This window comes from Chionomys nivalis, chromosome 22 (genome assembly GCF_950005125.1).
Source record: "Chionomys nivalis chromosome 22, mChiNiv1.1, whole genome shotgun sequence".
In the NCBI taxonomy this organism is placed as follows: Eukaryota; Metazoa; Chordata; class Mammalia; order Rodentia; family Cricetidae; genus Chionomys; species Chionomys nivalis.
Genome location: NC_080107.1, coordinates 51683213 through 51707039, shown reverse-complemented (window position 1 = coordinate 51707039; position 23827 = coordinate 51683213). Strand labels below are relative to the sequence as shown.

Genomic DNA, 23827 nt, shown 5'->3' with positions numbered 1-23827 from the left:
TAGCTACAAAGTCTTTCTGATCCATTCTTTTGCCCAACCCACCAGAGACTGTTTCCAAAGCAGTGGTCTGGTTGTGCCTCCCCGACTACAGGCCCATGCTGGTTCTTCTACACCTCACAGCCGTCACAGTTTGGTTGTAAGCAACAGACATCAACATTGATACAAATAAAAGATAAAAAGCTGCTGAAACAAGCCACACTGTGGAGGGAAAAGCTGAAGCAGTTTTTTGAGATGAGATCTCTCTACATAGCCCCCTTGCTGTCCTGGAACTCCTGTAAACCAGGCTGGCCTAGAACTCTGAGGCCCGCCTGTCTCTGCCTCCCCAGTGCTGGGATTAAAGGCTGTGCCCCCACCATACTCAGTTTAAAAGCTGAAGTTTTGAGGTTAGGAAATGCAACTGCCCTGGTTCTTCAAAGCAGGAGCCAACAATCTGGGAACTTAGCTTTAGCTTCAGGGATGAGTCAATCAGCATCTCAGTCTCAATGGAATACACTTCTGGGGCCAACAGTAAAGGTCAGGGTGTCTGGCTGCCTGGCATGGATCATATCCCTGCCTTTGGCCAGAATACACTCCTGATATAATTGTTAAAACTGGTATTAAAGCATGCATGTAGCACACTCGGGAGGCAGAAGCAGGCAGAGTTCTATGAGTTCAAGGCCAATCTAATCTACATAGCTAGTTCCAGGCCATCCAGGGCTACATTATGAAGCCCTGGTGGGGGGAAAGGGTGTTAATAAGAAAGAGACGAAATGGCATGCCGATGCAGATGGAGGAACTCTCACAGGGCCCAAATAAAGAAATCCAGGCAATTAATGACTGCTGAGAGAGAGAATCAGTCTTCCTCAGGAATGAGCCTATAAATGACTATCCAATAGCAAATGGTCACCCCTAAAAGTGTGTGTGTGTGTGTGTGTGTGTGTGTGTGTGTGTGTGTGTGTAAAACACTAAATTGACTTAGGTTTTATCTATAGATTTATCCATATATATGTAACAATAATAGCTAAAGAGGCATGAATTTGAGAGGAGTGAGCCTATATGACACTGGAGGGGTTGGAAAGAAGAAAGGGAGGGGAAAATGAAGTAATTACATTTTAATTAAGTTTTTAAAAGACTGACATTAGAAAGGACCAGAAATGGGCAAATGACCAGGTATTGAAAGGGGAAAACAGAGACTTGGTAAGCGAGAACAAGAAAGCAGTGCTCGCTGGTCATGTTTGGCACCCAAAGGATCCATATGTTAGAAAGAGTTGGGAAGTGGGGTGGCAGTGATTAAATTCTTGATGTGCAGCAGGGCCAGGAAGAAATGCTGAGAGTGGCCCCTAACTAGACAGCTAGGAAGAGGCTTTCTGAAGGATGGGACCCAGCCCTGAAGACCTCCAGCCCAACCCTAGTCCCTCTCTTTCCATGGCCACAGTTCTGGAAGTATGCTAGGTCCAAAGAGTGGAGCACAAAGGCTTTTCCTGACCTTCATGGACATAGAATCTATGCAGTACGGTAAAGAGAACCAGGATAAGACTATAGAGAAAAGGTGCCAACAGCCAGATCTCCACTGTGGTACCTGTTGTCTGTCCCCTCTCCGTTGAAATATGAGCTCTGAAGAGCAGAAGCCTCCTCAGAACTGGCCCCTCACAGTCATGTCTCCATCCAAGTACCTCGTGCACAGTCAGCAGTGGCCATGAGCAAGCGGCCCGCACAGCACATAAAGTGGAAGCCACCTTCCCACCAAACCCGAGCCTCTCATGTTGACCAGAGGCCAGAGCCAAACAGGAGGGAGACGAACTGGCTTCCAAGCCTGGTTCTGGGTCCTATGGGACTGGCATGTCACTTGGCCATTCTGCAGTTCTGAGGTTATACCACCCACCCCGCACTGTCCCAATGACAACAAATGAGAATCAGGTGTGAAAAGTTGGCACAGAGTAGTGTGCTCTTCTTCCCAGGTTCCATGGTCTCGCCTGTCTCTTCCGTAAGAGGATACCATTTTAGTCAGCTAACGGGAACTACATGGACATCTCCAGAGCTGGAAGTTAATATTCTAGGTGAATGGACTGACAAATGCCGATTTGGGCCCAAAGATACAGATGAAGCAGAAAGGAAAAAGCAAGCATGCTAGGACAGACTCCAGGGTCACCCTTGGCCTGTGGGTGGGGCCACGCCTCAGGCACACCTGGCCTGTGGGTAGGGCCACATCTCCTGTACACCTGGCCTGTGGGTAGGGCTGCATCTCATACACACCTGGCCTGTGGGTGGGGCCATGCCTCAGGCACACCTGGCCTGTGGGTGGGGCCACATCTCATGCACACCAGACCTGAGGGTAGGGCTGTGTCTCATGCACACCTGGCCTGTGGGTGGGGCCACGCCTCAGGCACACCAGACCTGAGGGTAGGGGCGCGTCTCAGGCACACCTGGCCTGTGGGTAGGGCTGTGTCTCATGCACACCTGACCTGTGGGTAGGGCAGCATCTCATGCACACCTGGCCTGTAGGTAGGGCCACGCTTCAGGCACACCTGGCCTGAGAGTAGGGGGAAAGCCTCATCAGGGTTTTCTTGCAGATGTGACTTAATGAGATATATAACAGGCAACTTTGGAGAGATAATTTTATTAGCTTCATGAACAACAGCTGCCACAAATAAAGACCTGGATGGGGACAGAGCTGTGGTGGCCTTCCACCTGTCCCTTCCACACCTCTGGAAAGGGTCTAAGTGTGGCTCCTAAGAACATCTTATTTGCCCTTCAGCATAGAAACAGAAGTGGGCAAGGCAGTCCTTGCTGGGCACTGGGGCCTTTTGTTCTGTGTCCATCCCACTGAACAGGAGAATTAACCAGTCCACATTCTAGGCATTCAGATCTGGACTGGTCTGGCCCATGTTATGGATCATTGACCAGGAACATGACCTCCTGAGTTACCAATCAGATAGTCAACACTCTGGAGGGGCCCCAGATTCTAGCAAGAAAATTAAGAAACCTTTCACCTTTCAAGGGATTTTGTTAGGAACTCTAACCCTAAGGTAGTTTGTTTGCTCGTTTGTTTGTTTGCAGACAGAGCCTCACTGTGTAGCCGTGGCTAGCCTAGAACTCACTATGTAAACCAGACTGGCCTCAAACTCACAAAGATTCAACTGCCTCTGCCTCTCAAGTGCTGGGACTAAGGTGTGTGAGACCACACCATGCCCTATAATATAAAGTTTTAAGTGTATACTCTAAATGAACAAGAAATCTAACCTTCTGGGTTGTCAACAAGGAGCCAAGTTCTGGGAAGCCAGTTAAAAACTACTCTTACAGTTTTTAAGGGTTAACAAAGAATCCAGCATCCCAGAATGGCAAAATCACAATATTCTAGACAAGGGTGAGATCCAAAGTTCTAATTGTCAGCTCTCTCAGTGCTGTGCCGAGCCAAGAAACAAACTGTGAAGTCCATCTACCTCACCTCAGCATCCTAGAAGGACAAGCACAAAGCTTTTCCTTCTGGAAGGTTGCCTCCATGCCCCTCACAGCTCTGAGGACGGTCTCTCGACAGCAGGCCCCTTGTCTCCAGGTGACTCTGGCACACTGAAGGAAACATAGGGGCAGGTCTTGGTGTTGAGGCAGATCAGTTTCTTCAGTGAGGCTGTGTTGACAAGGTTGAAGCCCACATCACCACCGAATGTGCTGGGCTTCCAATACTCTGGAGAACAAATGGGATTCCCTAGGAGACCTTTGAGGGAAAAGGGAGCCCCAATCTCTAGCATGCTCTCCCCAAAGATAGAGTTGGGCTGGCACTTTTCCAGAAGCAACCCTGGGTAGAACTCTAAGGCATCGATGTCACCATACAGCTCCTCCAACTCAGCTGCCATTTCCTTCTCTCCTGCAGAACAAGAACATATCATCAGAGTCACAGTTTTGTTAAGATGGACCTGGGGATGGAACCTTCTAGATTCAGTTTTTCTCTAGGGACAACAGAGACCCCAGGAGAACAATTTCGTCCACTGGGAAAATGACCTAAAATGTGGCTCTGCAGGCATCAGCGAATAATTAGGAAAGAAAGAGCAAATGGGCACTTTGACTGGGACTACGTGGTGACAAAGGAGACCTAGATCGGTCCCCAAAGAGTTCATGACCTCAAACTCATTCCATTCTCTGGACTTAAATCTTGGGCCATCACAACATGGAGAAAACAGCCTGTATTGATCCCCTCGAGGAAGATTTCAAGGCCTTACCTCTGCCCAAGCTCTCTAGACAGGACAAACCCATGCCTTCAACACCCACGATCCTAGTTCAGTGCCAACCTCCCTTCACCACATGGCATCTCCCAAGACAAGCCCCCTGCTCCGGTCACATCTATGGCTATCCTCCCAGAGGAGACCTACCTTCTTCGCCTCTGTGCCTTTGTTTCCCCCCTTGCCAAACCTGAAGTTCTTCTCTTTCTATTTCCAACCTGGAAAGTTCCTATTTATCCCTCAAACCCACCAGGAAGATCATCATCTTCCCATGTAGGGTGCTGCCACATCTCTGCCTTCCCTCACAATGTCCAGTGTAGTGTTGGCCATCTGCACCATCCCAATCTCTGTCCTTGTGATCTCCCTCACTTCCTTGGCATGTCTCAAGGATAGAGACTGCGCCCAGGAAGCAGCGGCTGCCACCTACCTGTAAGCTCCTGGAAGGAGGTGTAGGGCTTCATACCAAACCTCTTCCGGTATTCATTGAAGGGCTGTAGGCGCATCTCTCGGGACTCCTTGATGACATCCATGGCCACATGAAGAACGTGGCGGTTAAAGTTCCTACCCCCACCAATCTGCCAAGACATTAGCACAGCTGTCAGTCTAGGAACCAGGCCAGACTGTCCTGTGTAAGGTCCTAAAAGAACTCCAGGTCTTTCTGAACCAGAACAGAGAATGGGGTGCAGCCCAGTGGTCATGACACTGTGGTTTGGCTCTATCTCCGCCTGCTCCCCCAACACTGAAGTGTGCAGCACTCCACTCTCTAGTGACTGGAGCTCTTTGGAGTCACACCAAGAGGTAGTGTCGCTTTTGTTGAAAGAGAAAAAGAGTCTAGATGAAAAAGAAGGACTCTGGATCCCCAGGACTTGTGGTCCGGCCTGCTTAGCACACCTGGCAAGCTCCAGGCCAAGTAAGAGATCCTGTCTGAAAAGTCAAGTGAACAGTTCCTGAGGAGTGACACCCACAGCTGACTTCTGACACACACACACACTCACACACAACCCACAAAAGTCATAATAGTTACAGGGCACCAGTTTAAAGGAAGCTCTACTTCTGAGATCTGTTTTGATTGAACAAGTATAATTGAGCCGGAAAGAAAAACAGTTGAATTGAAATCATACAACTCAGAGCAAAGCAAACTTGGAACAGCAAGCAGAGAGTGGTTCCAACCCCAGCTCTGGCCATGCCAAGCTGTGTGGCTGGGATCGTGCCCCCACCCAAAGATGCCCTATCTAACCTGCAGCACCCACAAATGTGACCTTAGCTGAAAATGTAATAGTCTCACCTTGCTGGTGGCTTGGCTTCACGCACTTTCCATCACCCACGGGCAACTACAATCTGATAATATTTAATGGAAAATTCCAGAAATAAACAATTCCTAAGTTTTAAATCGCATGCTATTCTGAGTAGCGTGATGAAATCTAATGAGGAGTCTCTTGATCCTGCCCAGAATATGAATCATGCCTTCGTTCAGCATGTCTGTACTGCACAAGACCCCTGGCTTGTCAATCATCTGACATCTGTCAGTTATCAGGTCAACTGTCATGATATTGAAGTGCTATGCACAGGTAACCCCTACACAGTAAACTAAGCATCGTATACCTGTGACATTCATCTCACCCCATGTCCTCACATAGACACAATATCAGCTCACATTATCCTGAGGGGCGAGTACTGCACACCACTGAGAGAGAAAAATCACACTATATACTTTTATTACAGAAAATTATTATGCATATATTCAACGTTTCTATTATTACTATGTCTCTTATTGTACCTAACTTGTAAGTTAAACTTTACCACCACAGTCCATATGTATAGGAAAAAAGTATGTATGTGGTTCAGTACTCTACCATTTCAGACATCCATTTGGGAAGAAGTCTTAGATGCATTCCCTATCGCCTTCACTGGTATAGACGAAATAAAGTCATGCTTGATTAGGGGAGATCCTAATCCAAGAAGTTATGCCTTGTTTGTTTGTTTTCAAGTTTCGAAACAGGGTCTCATGTACCCCACGCGGACCTAGAACCAGCCCAGGAGCTGAAATGACCTGGTGGTCCTACTTCCACTCCCAGAGTGCTGGAGTTACAGTGCACCTCTGGCCCAGCCCAGACACAGAGAGGACACCATGTGACAAGGGGAAGAGGCAGACAGTTGACTGACACTTCTTCTACAAGTCAGGAACTAACCAAGGACTGTGGGAGTCCAGTGAGAAAGGCTAAGAACAGATTCCTCTCTAGAGCCCTCAGAGAGTGGCCACGCTGCCACTCCCCAGTGAAGGACACGTCTATTATCTTAAGCCATCCACTTTGAAGCATTTTGTTGGGAAACCCTGGCAGCAAACACAAGGACAGATTATGCTTGGGTTTCCTCATATGCAAACATGGGGAGTGTGGAAGCATCCACCTGATATATTGTAGTAAAATAAAGCATTGTCACAATGCCGGTCACATGGCAACATCACACAGTGGCCATCGTGATGTTCATTGGAGAAAGGCCTGCTTTGTCCTGCCTCTGCTCCTTTTTAATACCCTGAGTCAATAGCTGCTATCTTCTCCCAGCTTCAAAACCCAGACCTTCCACACACTTAGCAGTCACACAGTCCCACACAAAGGCTTCTGTCCCATCTCATACCCACAGAGAGCATAGGGTACTCAGGGGGCAGCAAATGCTAATTGCAGTCAAATTATCAGGAGGAAATGTAAACCCACTAAGTGTCACAGCTTCCTGTGGGGTAGGAGGCAGTGAAGACAGAGAAGCAAAGGACTCAAGACAGGTGAAGAATGAGGAGTTTCCAGCTGTAGGGAAGGAGTGATTTCAGAGGGGCTGACTAAGAATCCCAAGAGAATGCATTTGTCTGCCAGGGCCATGACAGTGGTGTCTCAATTAACTGAAGCTTAGTCTCTGTGTGAAGTCTAGTGTGTCTAACGCTTGGTCCCTTCTGAAGCCAGCCTCTTTGGTTTATAGATAGCCACTGCCTCCCTGTGTCTGCACGTGGCTCTCCTTCTGGATGAGTCTGTCTTAATCTCCTTATCTTACAACGATCCCAGTCACATTGGATTAATGCCCACCCCAATTTCCTAGTTCGTCTTAAATGTCTCTTTAAAGACAGTATCTCCAAATATTATTCTGAGGTCTTGAGGGTTAGGATCATGGCATATTAATTTGGGTAAGACACAATTCAGCTGATAGGAAATACAGAACTCAAAAGGCATTTCATACAGGCACAGTCAAGTATATTACCAGATCCTAACAGGGTCCTCATGTCCCTCAGAGTCCAAGCCCTCTGACCCTCAAGCCTTTGCACATGCTGTCCTCTGGAACACAATCATCCCTGTCACCATCACCACCCCTCTTCAGGGGAAATCCATGCCCATCTTTACCATCTCTACTTTGCCATCTCTCTAACACCCAACTCAGGGTTACAGAGTTGACAGAGTACCATGGCTTTCTGAAATATGGTCCTCAACATCTTATCATTCTGAGGACATTAGCAAGCACCTGTCATGGTGCTAGCTCGAATGATGTTAGTTGTGATTGGACTGTCTTCCTTTTATGGTGTACATGCCAAAAGGACAGGGTCCAAGAACCATGTCAATCTTGTTCATCGCCACATCCCAAGCATCTGAAGTAGTGTCTGTGCTGTGGTCTGAACCTGAAACATATCCCATAGGTTTATATTTTAAACACTTGCTCCCCAAATGGTGGCACTATTGGGAACACTGAGGAGCCTTTAGAAGGTGTGGCCAAGCTGAAGAAAACAGGTCACTATAAGCCAGACTTTAAAGGCTACAGCTCAGCGCCTGGTTGCCATCTCATTACTTCCTGGTCTGCTGTGACATGAACACCTCTGCCTTGAGCTTCTGCTGCCACAGACAGGGTCACTCTGCCATGGCTTCCTCGTTGTGACACTGCCAAAATAACCCTTCTTCCCTTGAGTTTTTTCGGTAAGGTATTTGAGACATACTAATATGAAAGTGACTAATGAACCCTGGTACTGTCACCTGAATGAGAGAATTCCTAAAGAGATATTTACGACCACCTGTAGAAGTGACACTATGAGCCGGGTGGTGGTGGCACACACCTTTAATCCCAGCACTCGGGAGGCAGAGGCGGGCAGATCTCTGTGAGTTCGAGGCCAGCCTGGTATACAGAGTGAGTTCCAGAATAGTCAGGGTGGTTATGCAGAGGAAACCCTGTCTCAAAAAAAAAAAAAAAAAAAAAAAAAAAAGTAAGTAACACTATGCTCATCCCACAGATGAGAAAACTGGGTTTTGGATCAAGTCTGTTAGCTCCCAGAGCCCACCCTCTATTTCTCTGAAGCTTACCCGGCCAGCCCTCTGATGGGAGAAGGCGTCCACCAGTGCCTCGATACCATAATCCACCAGCATGGAGGTGTTAAACAGAAACTGCTCGTAGCTGTACTCTTGCGAGCCCACTTTGAAAGAGTCAGGCATGAGTGGGTGCCAGTGATAGAGATGGTTGAACTCCACGGCAATGCGGTTTTGGTACTGGAACTGGGCTCGGAACAGCAGCTCCGGATCAAACTTGAGCTGCAGGAAGTAGCCACTCAAGTGTTGCACATACTCCTCAATGATAATTTTGATGGTTTCCCCTGTGTGAGAAAGATGGGGAACAGGGTCAGCAAAGCTTCATGTGTGGGAAACCGGGAAGCTCATGAAAAGAGCTTGTTTTTACCCCACCCCGCCTCGTCCCCGCACCCCCACTCCCACCCCCGCTGTTGCTGACGCTCATTCATTCCCCTGGTCACTTCTGCTTTCTGTCCTTCTCAAGGGATGTGAAAACACTATCTCAGATTTGGCTGAGCTCCCCAGACAGGGGCATTGCTGCTCCAGAAGGAGGCCCTGGGCCCAGTCAGGGAGAAATCCAGGGGCTAGAGGGAGATGGAAAGAGGTGACAAACACTGGATGCTCTTCTAGGGGACCCAGGTTCAACTCCCAGCACCGACATGGTAGCTCACAACCATCTGCAACTCCAGCTTCAAGAGATCTGACGTCCTCTTCTGACCGTCTCGGGCACCAGGCATGCATATGGTACACAGATATACATGAAGGCAAAATCACCAAAATACACAGAATAAATATTTTTTAAAAAAACTGTCTTCCCTGCAGACTGTGACAAGGGTTTGGAGAAGTCATGGTGGCACAAGCCCCTAAACTAAAACCCAGGACTTAAGGAGCCAAAAGTTTGAATCTGAAAAAGAAAAAGCTGAGAAACCCTGAAAGATATAAAAATATAATGCTGTGTTAGTGAGGAGTGTCATTTCATGCAAACCCTTAGTGAGGGCGCAGGCTTCAGAGACACCACCTGACAGCCACTGCAGAGAAAGCCGCACTGCTAGGAGCGCTGCACTGCTGGGAGCGCAGCCTTGGGCATTCCATTAAACACACTACAGTTATCATGTGTGTTCTCATGTGTCGTTATGTGCATTACAGTCTCCTGGGCAGGGATTTCCTTGACCCCTTGGGAACCAGTTATACACAACGGAAACGGCCGAGAAAGAAGTAAGTTGGACACACCCAGACAACAGGATAATCGGCCAGCAGGTAGTTACAGGAAACTGGTGTCTGGCCCAGGCCAGCACATGAGCTGGCTTTTTTAGTAAACTGACCTGGAGCCGGAGGATTTGGTTAGCAGCTATGGCTTCACATGTCTCCAGCTTCTTCATCTGAGCTCAGCTCACCCTTCTTACCTGCAAACTGTGGGCTCTATAAATTCCCACGTGATTCCCGTGTGACCATGTGTCAGGCCATGGGAAGAGTAGACAACAGGCAAAGTTTATGCTGTTGGCGTGGGACAGGCAACCTCAACCATGTGGACACAGGTTAGCCACAGTCCTGACTTTGATCACAGCTTCTTCACCAGCCACGGTGCTGGGCAACCTCTAACCAGAGACTTCAGAAGAAAGCTCAGCTGGTCCACCCTCAGAGTTCTCTCATCCCCAGTACCCAGCTCTTCCTGAAGCCAGTGAATTCGCCGCTGTAATTGGGACCAGCCATGCCCAGTAATGCCCAGAGATGGGTGACTCACACAGAGTAGTCAGGACAGAGGTGACAGGGTCCAAGCTCCCAGGCAGGAAGCCATCTGACATTTCAGGTTACAGACCCACCCCTGTAGTAGACACAAAAATATCTTGTCCCTGAGTCACCGAGCATCTCCCAAACTCCACAAAAGCTGATAAACTGAGAGAGGGGAGGTTGGGACGTTCCTAAGGGTGGGGTAAGCTGACATTTGATCCTCGTGTGCTGAGAATCTTAATGCCAAACTGGGTGGTAGCCCAAGCGGGAGCTGGGTACAGCACAGGGGGGAAAATAACTGGGATTCGAGGTAACCAAACAAATATGCCCAGAACATTCTGACTAAGTGTCGTAGCAAATCCTTCCAGCAACACATTCAGGATCTGAAGCTGCAGCCTGGAGGCCCCGACTGAGGTCTCAGACACCAGCAACCGTCCCTCTCACCAATGTGACCACACTGACTAACTGTCTTTTTTCGCTTTTCACTGTTAATTTGTTTTACTTTTATTTGGGTTACTGAGTATGGGTGGCCAAACCTGGCTTGGGGCTCAGGCTGTGAATTCCCCAGTTCGGTAACTCTAGAGCTCCTCGGGCATGCTCCTCGGGCATGCTCACCTATAAGGATGAGGCGGGTGGTCTGGAAGAGCTGCTCGTCATCCCAGGTGGGGTGCTCCTCCTTTAGCAGGTCGCACACGCGGTTGTGCTCACGCAGCCAGATCGTGGACATGACCATCAGCCCTGGGAGCAACCCAAACACCTCCTGGCCCACGGCCATCTGCTTCTCGGGCGGGACACCGGGTGGGTAGCGCATCAACACGGACGTCTGTTCCACTGACGGTGGGTACACCTCTCCGTCCTGCACCTGTGGGATGGGGCCGCCTGGCAACCTAGGGCCGGGCAGAGCAGCCGCAGCTGACTCCAGCCCTCCTCCAAGATCCCTCTCCACATCCGGGGCCCTGTGTTCCAGCTCTACTTCCTCAACCCTGACCCGCCTGCCTGGTTCTCCCTAAGTACCTGCCCTAGGCCAACTCTTGCTCTTAGACATCCTTCTAGGTACAAAGCAGCCAGCACACCCACTTACAAAACAAAACAACAACAACAACAAAAACTTCAACTCTAGCATCACAGGCCAGCTATGTGAGCTTGCAACTCTGCCAGCCACCCTCCGCTCTCAGCAGAGGTCAGAAACCTACATACTACAGACGCCTGCTCCCTCCTTTAACCCAGTCGTTCCTTCGCACCCTTGGATCTTCCTGCCTCCAAGCTTCTCACAGCTAAACCCTGGAGAGCTGACTCTGGCCCCGTCTTGGCTTCTGCAGTTCTGCTGCTGCAACTCCAACTTCTCCTCGAGGCCCCCGACGGTAGCAGCTGGTTGGTGGCAGTTATACAATAGTAACTAGGTTGCTGGTCTCTTCTTCATCCGCTCATGAAATATACACACTGCCAAGCTATATGCCAAGGACTGTTCTCAGCTCTGAAGACGCCCCAGTGAATTTTCGTTCCATTCGTTCAGATTTCCATAATCCAATATAGTCGCCACTAGCCACCCATGGCCCCTGGTCCTCCAAATTTGACTATTTTGTTTCACTTAGATTTTACTTGACTTTTGTTTAAAATTTTTCTTTTTTAAGATTCACTTTTGTATGTATGTTTATATGCCTCATGTGTGGGGATGCCCACAGAGGCCAGAAGAGGGCATCAATCCCTTAGAGCTGGAGTTGCCGACAGTCCTGAGACTCTTGTGGGTCCTAGGAAGCAAGCCCAGATCCTGTGGCAGAGTGGCAAGCTTTTAACTGCTGAGCCATTTCTCCAGTCCCTTAATTTTAAATTTTAAAGTGGATGTCTCAGCTATTGGGTACATGAATCTACTTATTGAGTTATAATTTTTATGAAATCTAGAGAGAGATCAGCTACCTCCAATGAAAACCTTTTTAAATTTTATTACGTTTATTTATTTATGTGTGCACGAGGCAAGAGCACAGTGGTGCCGAAGCGAACCTGTTTAGGTCAGACGACAACTTGTAGGAACAGGTTCTCTCCTTTCTCCACATGGGTCACAGGGATCAAACACTGGCTGTCAGGTTTGGTGTCAAATGCCTTTACCAGCTGAGTCATCTTACCAGCCCAAGTAAAGTATATTACTAAAATCCATCTTACCTGTCTTTCACTTTTAATGTGGCCACTAGGAAATTTGAATTACATATGAGGTTCACACTACTGTTTGACAGCTCTGGTTACCCAAGCAATCTTGCTACAGCCGATACTCCAGCATTCATGTGTGTGACCCGTGATGGACTGTGGTTCCCCATACCCGGCTGGTGGAGCGGCGGGCTGCTTCCTGCCACCCGGCCGCCCGCACGGCTAGCTTTATACCCGAAATAATTACACAGAAACTGTATTCTTTTGAACACTGCTTGGCCCATTAGTTTCAGCCTCTTATTGGCTAGCTCTTACATATTGATCTAACCCATTTTTAATATTTTGTGTAGCACCACGAGCTGGCTTACCAGGAAAGATCTTAACCTGTGTCTGTCTGGAGTGGGAGAATCATGGCAACTGCCTGATTCAGCTTCTTTCTCCCAGCATTCTGTTCTGTTTACTCCACCTACCTAATTTTTTGTCCTATCAGGCCAAGCAGTTTTCTTTATTAGTTAACCAATGAAAGCAACAGATTAGAAAGAAATCACTCCCACATCAATACCCTGACATTCATGTGTGTGAACCCTGATGGACTGTGGGCCCACATACCCTAACATTCATGTATGTGACCCCTGATGGACTGTGGTTCCCCATACCCTGGCATTCATGTGTGTGACCCCTGATGGACTGTGGTCCCCATACCCTGGCATTCATGTGTGTGACCCCTGATGGATTGTGGTTCCCCATACCCTGGCATTCATGTGTGTGACCCCTGATGGACTGTGGTCTCCATACCCTGGCATTCATGTACGTGACCCCTGATGAATTGTGGTTCCCCATACCCTGGCATTCATGTGTGTGACCCCCGATGGACTGTGGTTCCCCATACCCTGGCATTCATGTGTGTGACCCCTGATGGATTGTGGGCCCCCATACCCTGACATTCATGTACATGACCCCTGATGGACTATGGTTTCTTGATGACTGGGCCTATAACTAAGACGGACACTGCTCATCACCTTCACAATTCCCATCATGGTGCCCATTCCACAAAGTAAGTCAGCAAAATGAATGAAAGCATCTCTGGGAGACTACGGAAGGTCATGGGAGGCCAAGGGAGGCCATGGGGAGTCATTGGAAGCATGGGAGGCCATAGGAGCCATGAAAAGTCATGTGGGGGTGGGTATTGGAAGCCATTGGGAGCCATGGAAAGCCATAGGGGGATATGGGAAGCCATTGGGAAACCATGAGAGACTGTGGGAGGCCGCAGGGGGATATGGGAATCCATTGGGGGCAAGGAAGGCCATGGGGATTGTGGGAGGCTATGGGAGGCCATTGGGAGGCCATGGGAGGCTGTGGGGAGGCCATGGGAGGCCATGCCTGTTCTTTACTTGCTTTTTGCCCTGTTAGCTTCTCCCAGCCTTTGATCTCTGTCCCCGACCCAGTCATCTTTGTAAGAGAAAATGAGGGAAGCCCTTCCCACTGTCCCGTTTCCCAAGCCAGCACTACCTGGTACTTGAGTTTCCCATCCTTGAAGAGACGCAGGTGATACTGCCGTTCCAAATTATCTCCATAAATGTGGCCAAGGTCTATCTGAGGACGGAGAAAGGTTCACTCAGGTCACCTGGATTCTGGTCATAGCCTGCACGTATCATTGAGGTCCCGCCTGCATACTCACCCCATGGCCCAAGGCCTTGGTAAAGCCAGGACCCATCTTCCCAGAGGTCTTGAAGAACTGGTGGGTGAAGTGTTGTGCAAAAAAGGCAAACAAGATATTGGTCCCCTGGGGGGCTGGAATAAACTTCCTTCTCAGCAGCAGTCGTTGGGCCAGAAGCTGAACATCGGGCAACTGCTTCTTCCCTGGTTAGGGAGGTGGGAAAGAACGGTAGACGCCTAGGTCCTGCTTGTCGCCTGCCCTGGGGACCACTGAGCTCCCAGAAGTCCCCAGGCAAACTATCCCAAGCAGGAAGGCCAGAGCATCCTCCTAGGACCTGTCCTCTCTCCCCACAGGTAGCCTGTAACCTGCTCTACTGAAAGACCTTGAAGTATTTGCCAAGAAAATGACTGACATTTGGAATTTGTTTTAAAATTTCCTACCAAGAGCGAGGTATGGTGGTGGACATCAGCACTAGGGAGGCTAAAGCAAAAGCATCTTCGATTAAAGGCCTGCATGGGGTATGCAGGGAGACTGTACCCTGAAATCATACAGGGGTCCAGGCAGATGGCTCAGCAGATAAAAATGCCTGTCACAGAAGCCTAACCACCTGAGTTCAAGCCCCCAACCCCCTAATCATCAGTCACACGTGGTGTTAAAGTTCCTCATGCTGTTGGCTCTATCCCCAGAGAGAGAAGCATCTGCAGAAGGGATCTTGGCATTTCTGTGAAAACCAAAGGGAGGTGCCTAATGCCGGGAGCCAGGAGTCCTGGGTCTGCCTGGCTTTGCTCTATGTCTTTAGCCAAGTAGCTCCCCCTGAGCCTCAGTTCCCCTGGCTGAGCCACGTGTGAAGAAGGGACTGGACCTGGATGAACTGAGCGACTGTCTAACTTGACTGCTGAGGCATCACTGAGACCACAGAGCTATGGAAGGGGATGGCAGTCAGAAGGATGGAGTTGGACATAGGGAGGACTTCACTGTTAGGGGTTCACGAGGTGGGAGTAGGGAGGAAGGAGGGTGGATGCAGAGTTCACACACCATCTCAGGAGACTTCTTTCCAGCCAGGCTTCTTGCGTTCTCTCTGCTCTTGTCCTCCCCAAGATCTTAGAATACAGACTCCACCTTCACTTAAGTTATCTGAGTTTTTTAAGGCAGATCAGATCTTGGGGTCCCCCTCCCTGCCACTTGTACTTTATCCTTGGTTCTGAAAAACCTCTTTCCTGGAATTGATTGCTGAACCTGGGGAGGCTGGGTGGAGAGGAAGTGAAGGGATGGACAGTTGGCCTGATGTGACCCTTTCCTGGTGGCCTTTTCTGGTCTCAGTTTCCCTACCTGCACAGTGGGAGTGATGAACGGGCTGTTTCCTCCCTTCTGCAGAAATGGAAGGCCAGTGGCAGATCCTCTTTTCCTAGTATCTAGATGCTCACACAGATTAGTGGAGGGGGGGCTCATCTGGGAGAATCTGCTTCTGACTTTCCTTGTCACCCTAGACAAGAACCTTGGTTGCCTTCTCTGTCCCCTTCCTTGGTCCTAAACATGTCAACTGTCTTGCCTTGCTCCACCCATCTATGAAATCAGCAACGGCTCTTCTGCCTGCTCTGACCTGGAGAGGAGAACTCAGGCTCCTGACCGCTGCCCCTTACCTTTGGTCCCCATGGGTGTGGGGCAGTCTTTGGGTACAGAGGGCAGAACTCGAGTGTAGTAGCTCACATTGGAGAAGGACTCCCAGCTGATATAGTCATATGCTAAGTTGTAGGTCGGAGGGCTGGGGATAAGGTTGGACCGTACTGCAGATCAAAAACAATGGTGACAAGTCTATTCCCCTCCCACTCCACTTCCCTGCCTCCTCCCATGTAGGGCCTTGGGAGAGTCTCCACCCACTGTTTTTATCAGATGCCAAGAATCCCAAGAACTGGGGTGATTCCTTGTTCCCCAGATTAGAGGGACCCAGCCCCATACCCACCTGTGAGTATCAGTCGCATGAGTGTTTCTCTGATGAAGGAGGCATTCACAAACTCCCAGAACCAGCGCCCATGTGTCAGCAGGAAGTGGGTGAATGAGGGGCTGGGCCGCAGGAAATTTCGCAGCCAGGTCCAGAGCTCAGCTGTAGGGACAGTGGGGGTCACTGAGTCCATCCTTTCTGATAAGACCAGACAGAGCTACCCATGGTGAGAGGATAGGGACCAAACAGGAATCTATAGGCAGCACCCTTAGGAGTGATGACACACGAAAGAGCCAGGACCCAAAATGAGGACAGGGGACAGGGAGCATGGAGAAGAACTGCCACAGAGTGGATAAACCAAGAAAAGAGCCCCATGGAAGCCATGTTTGAGCAGGGTCAAAGCCAAACAGGCAAAGGAAGCCATGGCCAGAAAGGAAGGCAGGTGTAGGGTAGAGAGGAAGATCCAGAGGAGCAGGAGAGAGGGGCCTGAGGCCCAGCTCACGGATGGTGCAGTTGGGGCCGGAGTAGCCCGTCTGAGTACAGTCACACTGGAAGCGGTCGAGGCCGAAGCGGACACAGACACCCTGGTTCTGACACGGATAGTAACAACAGGGATTGACTGTGGATGAGAAACAAGAATTAGGGATACCCTCAAGTAGCCCCCGACCCCACCCAATCCCTGAGTGTGGAGAAAGGGCACAGAGGCAACTCTGTCCCAAATGACATCTGGACTCTCTCTGACCAACCCCACTCCAGCACCAAAAACATAAACCCCCATCTCCTGCCCTGGACCACCAGCCTAGGGCATGCTCAGGACCCAGGGGAAAGGTCCCCTCCCTCCCTGTTGCCAGGGGGTCAGGGGAAGAGTGCAGGCCCAAGCAGTTGATACCGAGCCTGGGAAGTTGGGAAGCAGCTGATAAGACAACATTCTGTGAGCTTCTGAGAGCTCACTTCCTGCCCCATCAGAGCCAAGTGACAAGGGTATGTGTGGGGGCTTCGGAAAGGAGACAAGAGTGTGGGAGGGTTCCTCTCAGATGAGCCTCCCCTCCACCAATCTGTGTGAGCATCTAGATGCTAGGAAAAGAGGATCTGCCACTGGCCTTCCATTTCTGCAGAAGGGAGGGAACAGCCCGTTCATCACTCCCACTGTGCAGGTAGGGAAACTGAGACCAGAAAAGGCCACCAGGAAAGGGTCACATCAGGCCAACTGTCCATCCCTTCACTTCCTCTCCACCCAGCCTCCCCAGGTTCAGCAATCAATTCCAGAAAAGAGGTTTTTCAGAACCAAGGATAAAGTACAAGTGGCAGGGAGGGGGACCCCAAGATCTGATCTGCCTTAAAAAACTCAGATAACTTAAGTGAAGGTGTAGTCTATATGCTAAGATCTTGGGGAGGACAAGAGCAGAGAGAACGCAAGAAGCCTGGCTGGAAAGAAGTCTCCTGAGATGGTGTGTGAACTCTGCATCCACCCTCCTTCCTCCCTACTCCCACCTCGTGAACCCCTAACAGTGAAGTCCTCCCTATGTCCAACCCCATCCTTCTGACTGCCATCCCCTTCCATAGCTCTGTGGTCTCAGTGATGCCTCAGCAGTCAAGTTAGACAGTCGCTCAGTTCATCCAGGTCCAGTCCCTCCTTCACACATGGCTCAGCCAGGGGAACTGAGGCTCAGGGGGAGCTACTTGGCCAAAGACATAGAGCAAAGCCAGGCAGACCCAGGAGGTGCATTAGGCACCTCCCTTTGGTTTTCACAGAAATGCCAAGATCCCTTCTGCAGATGCTTCTCTTTCCGGGAATAGATTGCGCGAGAAACTTTGACACCATGTGCGACTGATGATTAGCGGTCAAGAGGGAAAAAAGTCAGAGCAGCCTGGCACGAATGAGACAGTCATCAAAGAGATCCACATCACGAATGAGACAGTCATCAAAGAGACCCACATCAGAGAACCTCCCCAGAGCAGGGCCTAGCCCTCCAGCCTGTGTCCACAGCTCTCAACTTCCATGATGCAGTACTCTCCTGCCACCAGGAACCTCCAGGTGCCCCCAGAACCACCATCACCACACACACACACACACACACACACACACCAGCAAAACTAGTACAGGCCATGCAAATAGTTTTGCTTAAGCCCCGGTGACTTTGAAAAACCCCACAATGACATTCTTGTGATCTCTGGCAGGAGTTTGGGAGAGGCCAAGGGGAAGAGGAAGAAACACAAAAGCCTTACCAAGCTGCCACAAGAAGACCTGGTAAGCAAGACTGAGGTACTGCAGACCTGACAGGACCCCAGCTCTCCACATCCTTGGATGTCCTCAAGCTAGTCACAGACCCCAGAAAACCAAAGAGGCCTGGATCCACCTCCAGCCTGACAGGGCTGGGGCTTTTCCGATCATCATTTGCTCAAGTGCAAGTCACGTGCACGAGCAGAGTGGGGCTCTGGCATAGCGCTCTCCCGTAGCTAGGATGTCTTACCACTCAGGAGAAATAGGGGACAGGTCCAGGCCTCCTCTGGGCTTCAGTTTTCTACTTCTACCTCTGCAGGAGTCTCAAGAGGTCCTGAAGCTCAAAGAGGCTGAGCAAACCTCTCCTGCCACCTCCCTTACCTAGGCTATACTTCTAACATCTCCCAGCACTCCCCAAAAAAGCCTGCTCTGCCTCCTGCCCAAGCTTCACCAAGTCCCCACTGTTAAGTCCTCCTTGTCCTTCCTGCTGTCTCTTCTCTACCCTGAGGGAGGGGCACACCTTCCCAGACATCTACCTCCCTACTGGGTTGGGCTCACAGCCTGGGTTTGGCCGAGTGCGGGCTGGACAACCACTGGAGACCAGAGCTTAACAAGTGTGTGTGGAACTAATAAAATGGCCTGATGAGCCTCACCGTTCCCTGCTGGGCAGAGACACTTTTCCTCCTGCTGCAGCAGGGTTTGCTCCAACTAACCAGAGACTCCTGCAGCACCATGTCCTGCCTCAAGCCAAAAGAGGTCCCTCCCTCCCAACCAGACTGTGGCCATTTTCCCTCACTCCTCCCCACTCTTTTCCATAAACACCAAGTTCCCCAAGGCAGGAAACGTCCTCTTGAGCAGGGACAACAGAGTGTGCAGAAAGGAGACCGGGTGCCACTTTGCCATGGCAACTGTGGCAACCATGCTGGGAGAAACTGGGGCTGTCACTGACCAAGTCCATGACCTCACACCCCCAGGGTGTATTTGTCTTCCAGCACCCAGTAGGAAGATGGGCGAGCCTCCTATTGCGCAATGAGGAAATCCAGGATCAGAGAAGGCAAGAGGTTTACACTAACACTCAAGCCCCATCGCCTCCAGGCAGCAGAACCAAAAAGTTCATCTCCTTCCCTTTCCCTGCCCAGCTCCTCCTGGGGACGTCTGGGACTTGATTTTGGGGAGAGACACAGCAGAGTCACACTGATCCATAGGCCATGGATATTGCTGCTTCTTCAAAGTGACCTTTGCAAGTCCCAAGTGAATATGGAAGCCTAGGGTCTCTGCCTCCTGCTATGAGCAGACCGCCAGTCATCAACAGGAGGTTGTCCTCTCAGTATGACTTCATACCTGCAGGATTCCATGACAACTCAGTCCCCTGCCTACCAGAGGGGACCACTCTACTGAGACCACCCATCTTTCTTGATGGAGTTAAGGAGTCATCAGAGGATAGAATTGGGAGGGGCAGGCACCCACTCTGATTTACTTCAAGTGACCCACACTCAAGCACAAATAGGCCACCAAAGAAGAATGCAGAAAAGATGAACTCAGAACTGCTGTTCCTGGCTGTAGGACCGTGTCTGCCCATCTGTCTCATAAGCAGGTAGAGTGGGTATCTCAGAGGATGCGTCCCTGACTCCCTGCCTGCCCCCGTACTCTAGAGGAAGCCAACCTCTTCCTCTAGATTATTCCCCTCATTCCCCTGCCCTCAGCACAGAACTCTGTAACTGTTGTCACTCAGTGCCTGACACTGTGCCTGCAAGACACAGAGACCCGAAGGCCAAAGCAGCCAACCCACGTTCCCACAGACAACCATGACCAGGATCTCCCGGCTCTAAAACCCATCCATGGATTTGAGTACGATATCCTCCAGCCCAAAAGCCGGGGCTCTGGACTTAAAGGCAAGCCGGGCAGGGGACAGGTATGGCTGGGAACACCAAGCCCTCCCGGATGTGGAGGCAGCATCAGATAGAAAAGGCTGTGCCCAAAGCCTCTAAGAATAATATTTATAGAAGCTGGGGGTGGAGGAGCTGGCAGCCAAGGGGAAAGCAAGCCTGAGTAGGCAGGCCTGAGTCTCCCATGACTGTAGGCAGATCCAGGCCCTGTGCCTCCAAGGCAGGCCCAAGCAGCAGCCTGCAGCAAGAAAGAAAGGCTCCTTGGGGTCCCCAGACCAGCTGGGACTGAAGACAGGAGCAGCCAAGGAAAACGGAGGGAGGCTTTGGCATATACTAAAGTCTCACTCCACATGCAGGAGCTAGCTGGTCTCAAGCTCCTCAGCCTGGCTCACAGCTCTACTCACTAGGTCATACCCTCTCCTTAGGTAGGCATGGGGCACCTAAATGGTCCTGGCATTATAGTACAGGCCTTTTTTCTTTCTTTTTCTTTTTTCTTTTTTTTTCGAGACAAGGTTTCTCTGTGTAACAGTCATGGTTGTCCTGGAACTCACTTTATAGACCAGGCTGGCCTCAAACTCACAGAGATCAACCTGCATCTGCCTCCCAAGTGCTGGTATTAAAGGCATGTGCCACCAACACCCAGCAAAATGTTGGTGACTTTTTTATTTGTTTGTTTTTGGATTTTGTTGTTGTTGTTGTTTGTTTTTTGAGACAGGGTTTCTCTGTAGGTTTGGAGCCTGTCCTGGAACTTGCTCTGTAGACCAAGGTGGCCTTGAACTCACAGAGACCCACCTGTCTCTGCCACCTGAGTGCTGGGATTAAAGGTGTGCACCATCACCTACCTAAAGCACACGCCTTTAATCCCAGCACTCAGGAGGCAGAAACAGGTGGATCTCTGTGAGTTTAAGTCCAGCCTGGGCTACATTAGACACACACACACACACATCTGTGCGCACACATACATGCACATATACATGTACACACTAATGCACACACATACATGCACATGCTATGGAAGGGAAGCATTTGAAGACTGTGGGTCCCCAGCACAGTCTTGAGCTCCAAACAGGGCACTATCTTTCCCCAATCCATGACAGAGGCCTCCTTCCCACAAACCGTCCGCAGCCTTGCACTCCAAGCAGTTTGAGCCTCTATTTACAGCAGACTTGGGATCAGACAGGCACCCACCTGTCCTGTCCTATCCTTAACCCTTGCAGGGGTCTATGTCAGGCTTCTTAGCCTCCAGGCTCACCCCAGAATTGTTCCTTATTGTCACATCCCCAGGGACCCTGTATTCACAAGCTCTGCTGTCCAACACCTGCCTACCATACCACTCCCTACTGCTTTCTGTCAGAAAGACCCTCACAGAACACCAGCAGAAAGCGTCTCCCCCTCCCACCACCTCCTTTCCTTCAAAGTCTCATTGAAATAAATGCCACCTCCTTCAGGAAACCCCCCTATTCCTCCCATGTAGACAGATCTTCCCTCCTTGACGTCCTTTGCTTCTCTCATCCTTAGCCATTGCTCTCGCTCGCCTCCTTATGTAACAATCCCTTGGCTTCTGTCTCCTCCATCAGACTGTGAGCTCCAGTGTCGCCTGCACACCTAAATCAGTCACATCAGACTGTGAGCTCCAGTGTGCCCTGCACACCTACATCTCTCCTCACCAGACTGTGAGCTCCAGTGTCACCCTGCACACCTACATCTCTCTACATCAGACTGTGAGCTCCAGTGTGCCCTGGACACCTACATCACTCACATCAGACTGTGAGCTCCAGTGTCACCTGCACACCTACATCACTCACATCAGACTGTGAGCTCCAGTGTGCCCTGCACACTTACATCTCTCCACATCAGACTGTGAGCTCCAGTGTCGCCTGGACACTTACATCTCTCCACATCAGACTGTGAGCTCCACTGGGCTCTGTGTCACCAGGGTCACAGCCAAAGGCTGGCACAGAAGAAGCCCGTGGAATGCAAAAATTCCACTATAGCACATGCACTATGAGCACACGCAGAAGAGATGCTATGGCTCAGATCACAGCTCAGGTGCTCTGTGCAGCTCAGATCATCAGGTCATGCCTGCTCCGTGGCTAAAGAGAGCCAAACCCAGGGACTGGATGTTGAGCACTGTGGATTTCCCAGCAGACCCTTGCCCTCCAAGCTAAACTCCAACCCCTCCTCCCCAGGCATCATAAGCAAGGAAGACAGGTGAGCCGGCACCAGGTACTCAGGGGCCCAGATGAGGTTAGATGAGAGCTGGACTCATCCTGACATTGATAGTACAGGCCCAGGACCAGCATAGCCAGCTCACTGCGATCCCCAACAAATCACCCCACTTCCTCGGCATCTCAGAGTTCTGTTCTATGAAATAGGTCTAACACATCTGCCCTGCAGGCCTCTGTGAGCAACAAAGAAAAATCCACCAGAGTTGAACTTGGTAAGCTGCAGTGTGGGGTCAGAAACGTGCCCTCCCAAAACCCAGGATTGTAGGGAGGTGCCTATCTCCATCCTTGCTCAGGTTTCCCTAATTCTCCTCGCACAAACAAACCCTCTCCCCCAGGAAGCTTGCCCTGACTCCCCATCCACTCAGATTCTGCTCTTCCCTCCTCGGAGCTCCAAGTCCCAGCAGCATCCAGCAGAAAGTCGGAACTCCCACTTCCTCCTCTCCCTGCATCCTAACTAAGGAGAGAGAGGAAAAAAAGGTAAGAGGGAGAGGGGAGGAGGGGCTGAGGTGGAAGGGTGAATTTTTTTTCCTTCCTGGAACCTGGTACTGGCCTGGAGGAGGAATCAAGGACAGAACTTCAGGGGACCTGACTTTTGGTCCCCATTCATGATCAAACTAGAAGGGTCTCTGGGCCTTTGCAGGTATTGGGAAGTTCTGGATTAGGCTAGTTCTGAGTTCACACCTACTCATCAGTGTGTGTCCACCTCCCTATTCCCAGGATGCTGGCGTCCCACCCCAGCCCCTCTCTCTACCAATGGGGGAGGTTGAACGTTAGAGGCTGAAAAATGGGAACTCATTGTCCAGTCTGCCTTTCCCTTGGCGCCTGCCGCTTCCTCCCCGAAAGAGCCCCCACAGGAAACTGCCTGCTTTTGTGGGAGAAGGGGTTTGGAGACTGATTGGAAAGTCAGAGCCCAGAACAGGTGAAGTTAAAGAACCGTCCCTACTCCCCCTGCCGGCTCCGATCTCAGTTGGCTGGGTGCCAGAGAGACCCTAGGTAGGACCTAGCCTCGGCTTACACCCCTGGAGTTCTCCAGGGAGCCCCATCTCACAAACTCAACACCGCACTCCCAGCACCGCGAGCAGAAAGGGGAAGTGGGGCCTTCTGGAAGGGAGAAGAGAGAGATGGACCAAGTCAACAGCACAGGACTCGGGATCAACATGGGCATTGGAGAGGGGTTGCCTACCCGGTGAGAGCACCCCAGGATCTGCGAGGAGGACCGAGGGTGGCAGCAGCAGGAGCAGCAACAGCGGGAACTGGAGCGAGAGACTCCTTCCTGCAGAGGAGACACAAGTTGAGCCTGGCATTCAAGGCTTCGCCTGCAAGCCACCGGATTCCCGGGTGCGTGGGGGCACCGGGGTCGGACTCACGGCTCATGGCTCAGGGAGTTGATGGATGTTAAAGCGGACGGCTGGCTCTCGAGTGCAACTCCAGCACTGCCCCAGCACTGGCGGGTCCCCTCCCACCCATCCCCATGGCTCCACCCCCACTCCTCCCTCCAGTTGTCACCTCGACACCACCCGCCCGCT

At 50.7% G+C, this 23827-nt stretch overlaps 1 protein-coding gene across 1 annotated transcript; it reads right to left on the bottom strand.

Annotated features, from left to right (window-relative positions):
• Positions 1 to 2587: 2587 nt before the first annotated feature.
• On the bottom strand, positions 2588 to 23741 carry Ptgs1 (prostaglandin-endoperoxide synthase 1). Its single transcript, XM_057755027.1, has 11 exons — positions 23669 to 23741; positions 23485 to 23574; positions 16469 to 16585; positions 15988 to 16128; positions 15668 to 15811; positions 14049 to 14230; positions 13880 to 13963; positions 10847 to 11093; positions 8522 to 8808; positions 4621 to 4768; positions 2588 to 3841 (listed from the first exon to the last, which is right to left on the bottom strand). The coding sequence occupies exons 1-11, from the start codon at positions 23673 to 23675 to the stop codon at positions 3486 to 3488; spliced, it is 1803 nt and encodes a 600-aa protein (XP_057611010.1). The 5' UTR covers positions 23676 to 23741; the 3' UTR covers positions 2588 to 3485.
• Positions 23742 to 23827: the final 86 nt, after the last annotated feature.

What these genes read in the sequence shown, in the direction of transcription:
- Ptgs1 (XM_057755027.1), bottom strand. An exon ending in CGGCCCCAACTGCACCATCC is followed by an intron (nt 16,129 to 16,468) that starts GTGAGCTGGGCC and finishes CTGTCCCTACAG; the next exon opens with CTGAGCTCTGGACCTGGCTG. An exon ending in CACACCCATGGGGACCAAAG is followed by an intron (nt 14,231 to 15,667) that starts GTAAGGGGCAGC and finishes CTCCCTAACCAG; the next exon opens with GGAAGAAGCAGTTGCCCGAT.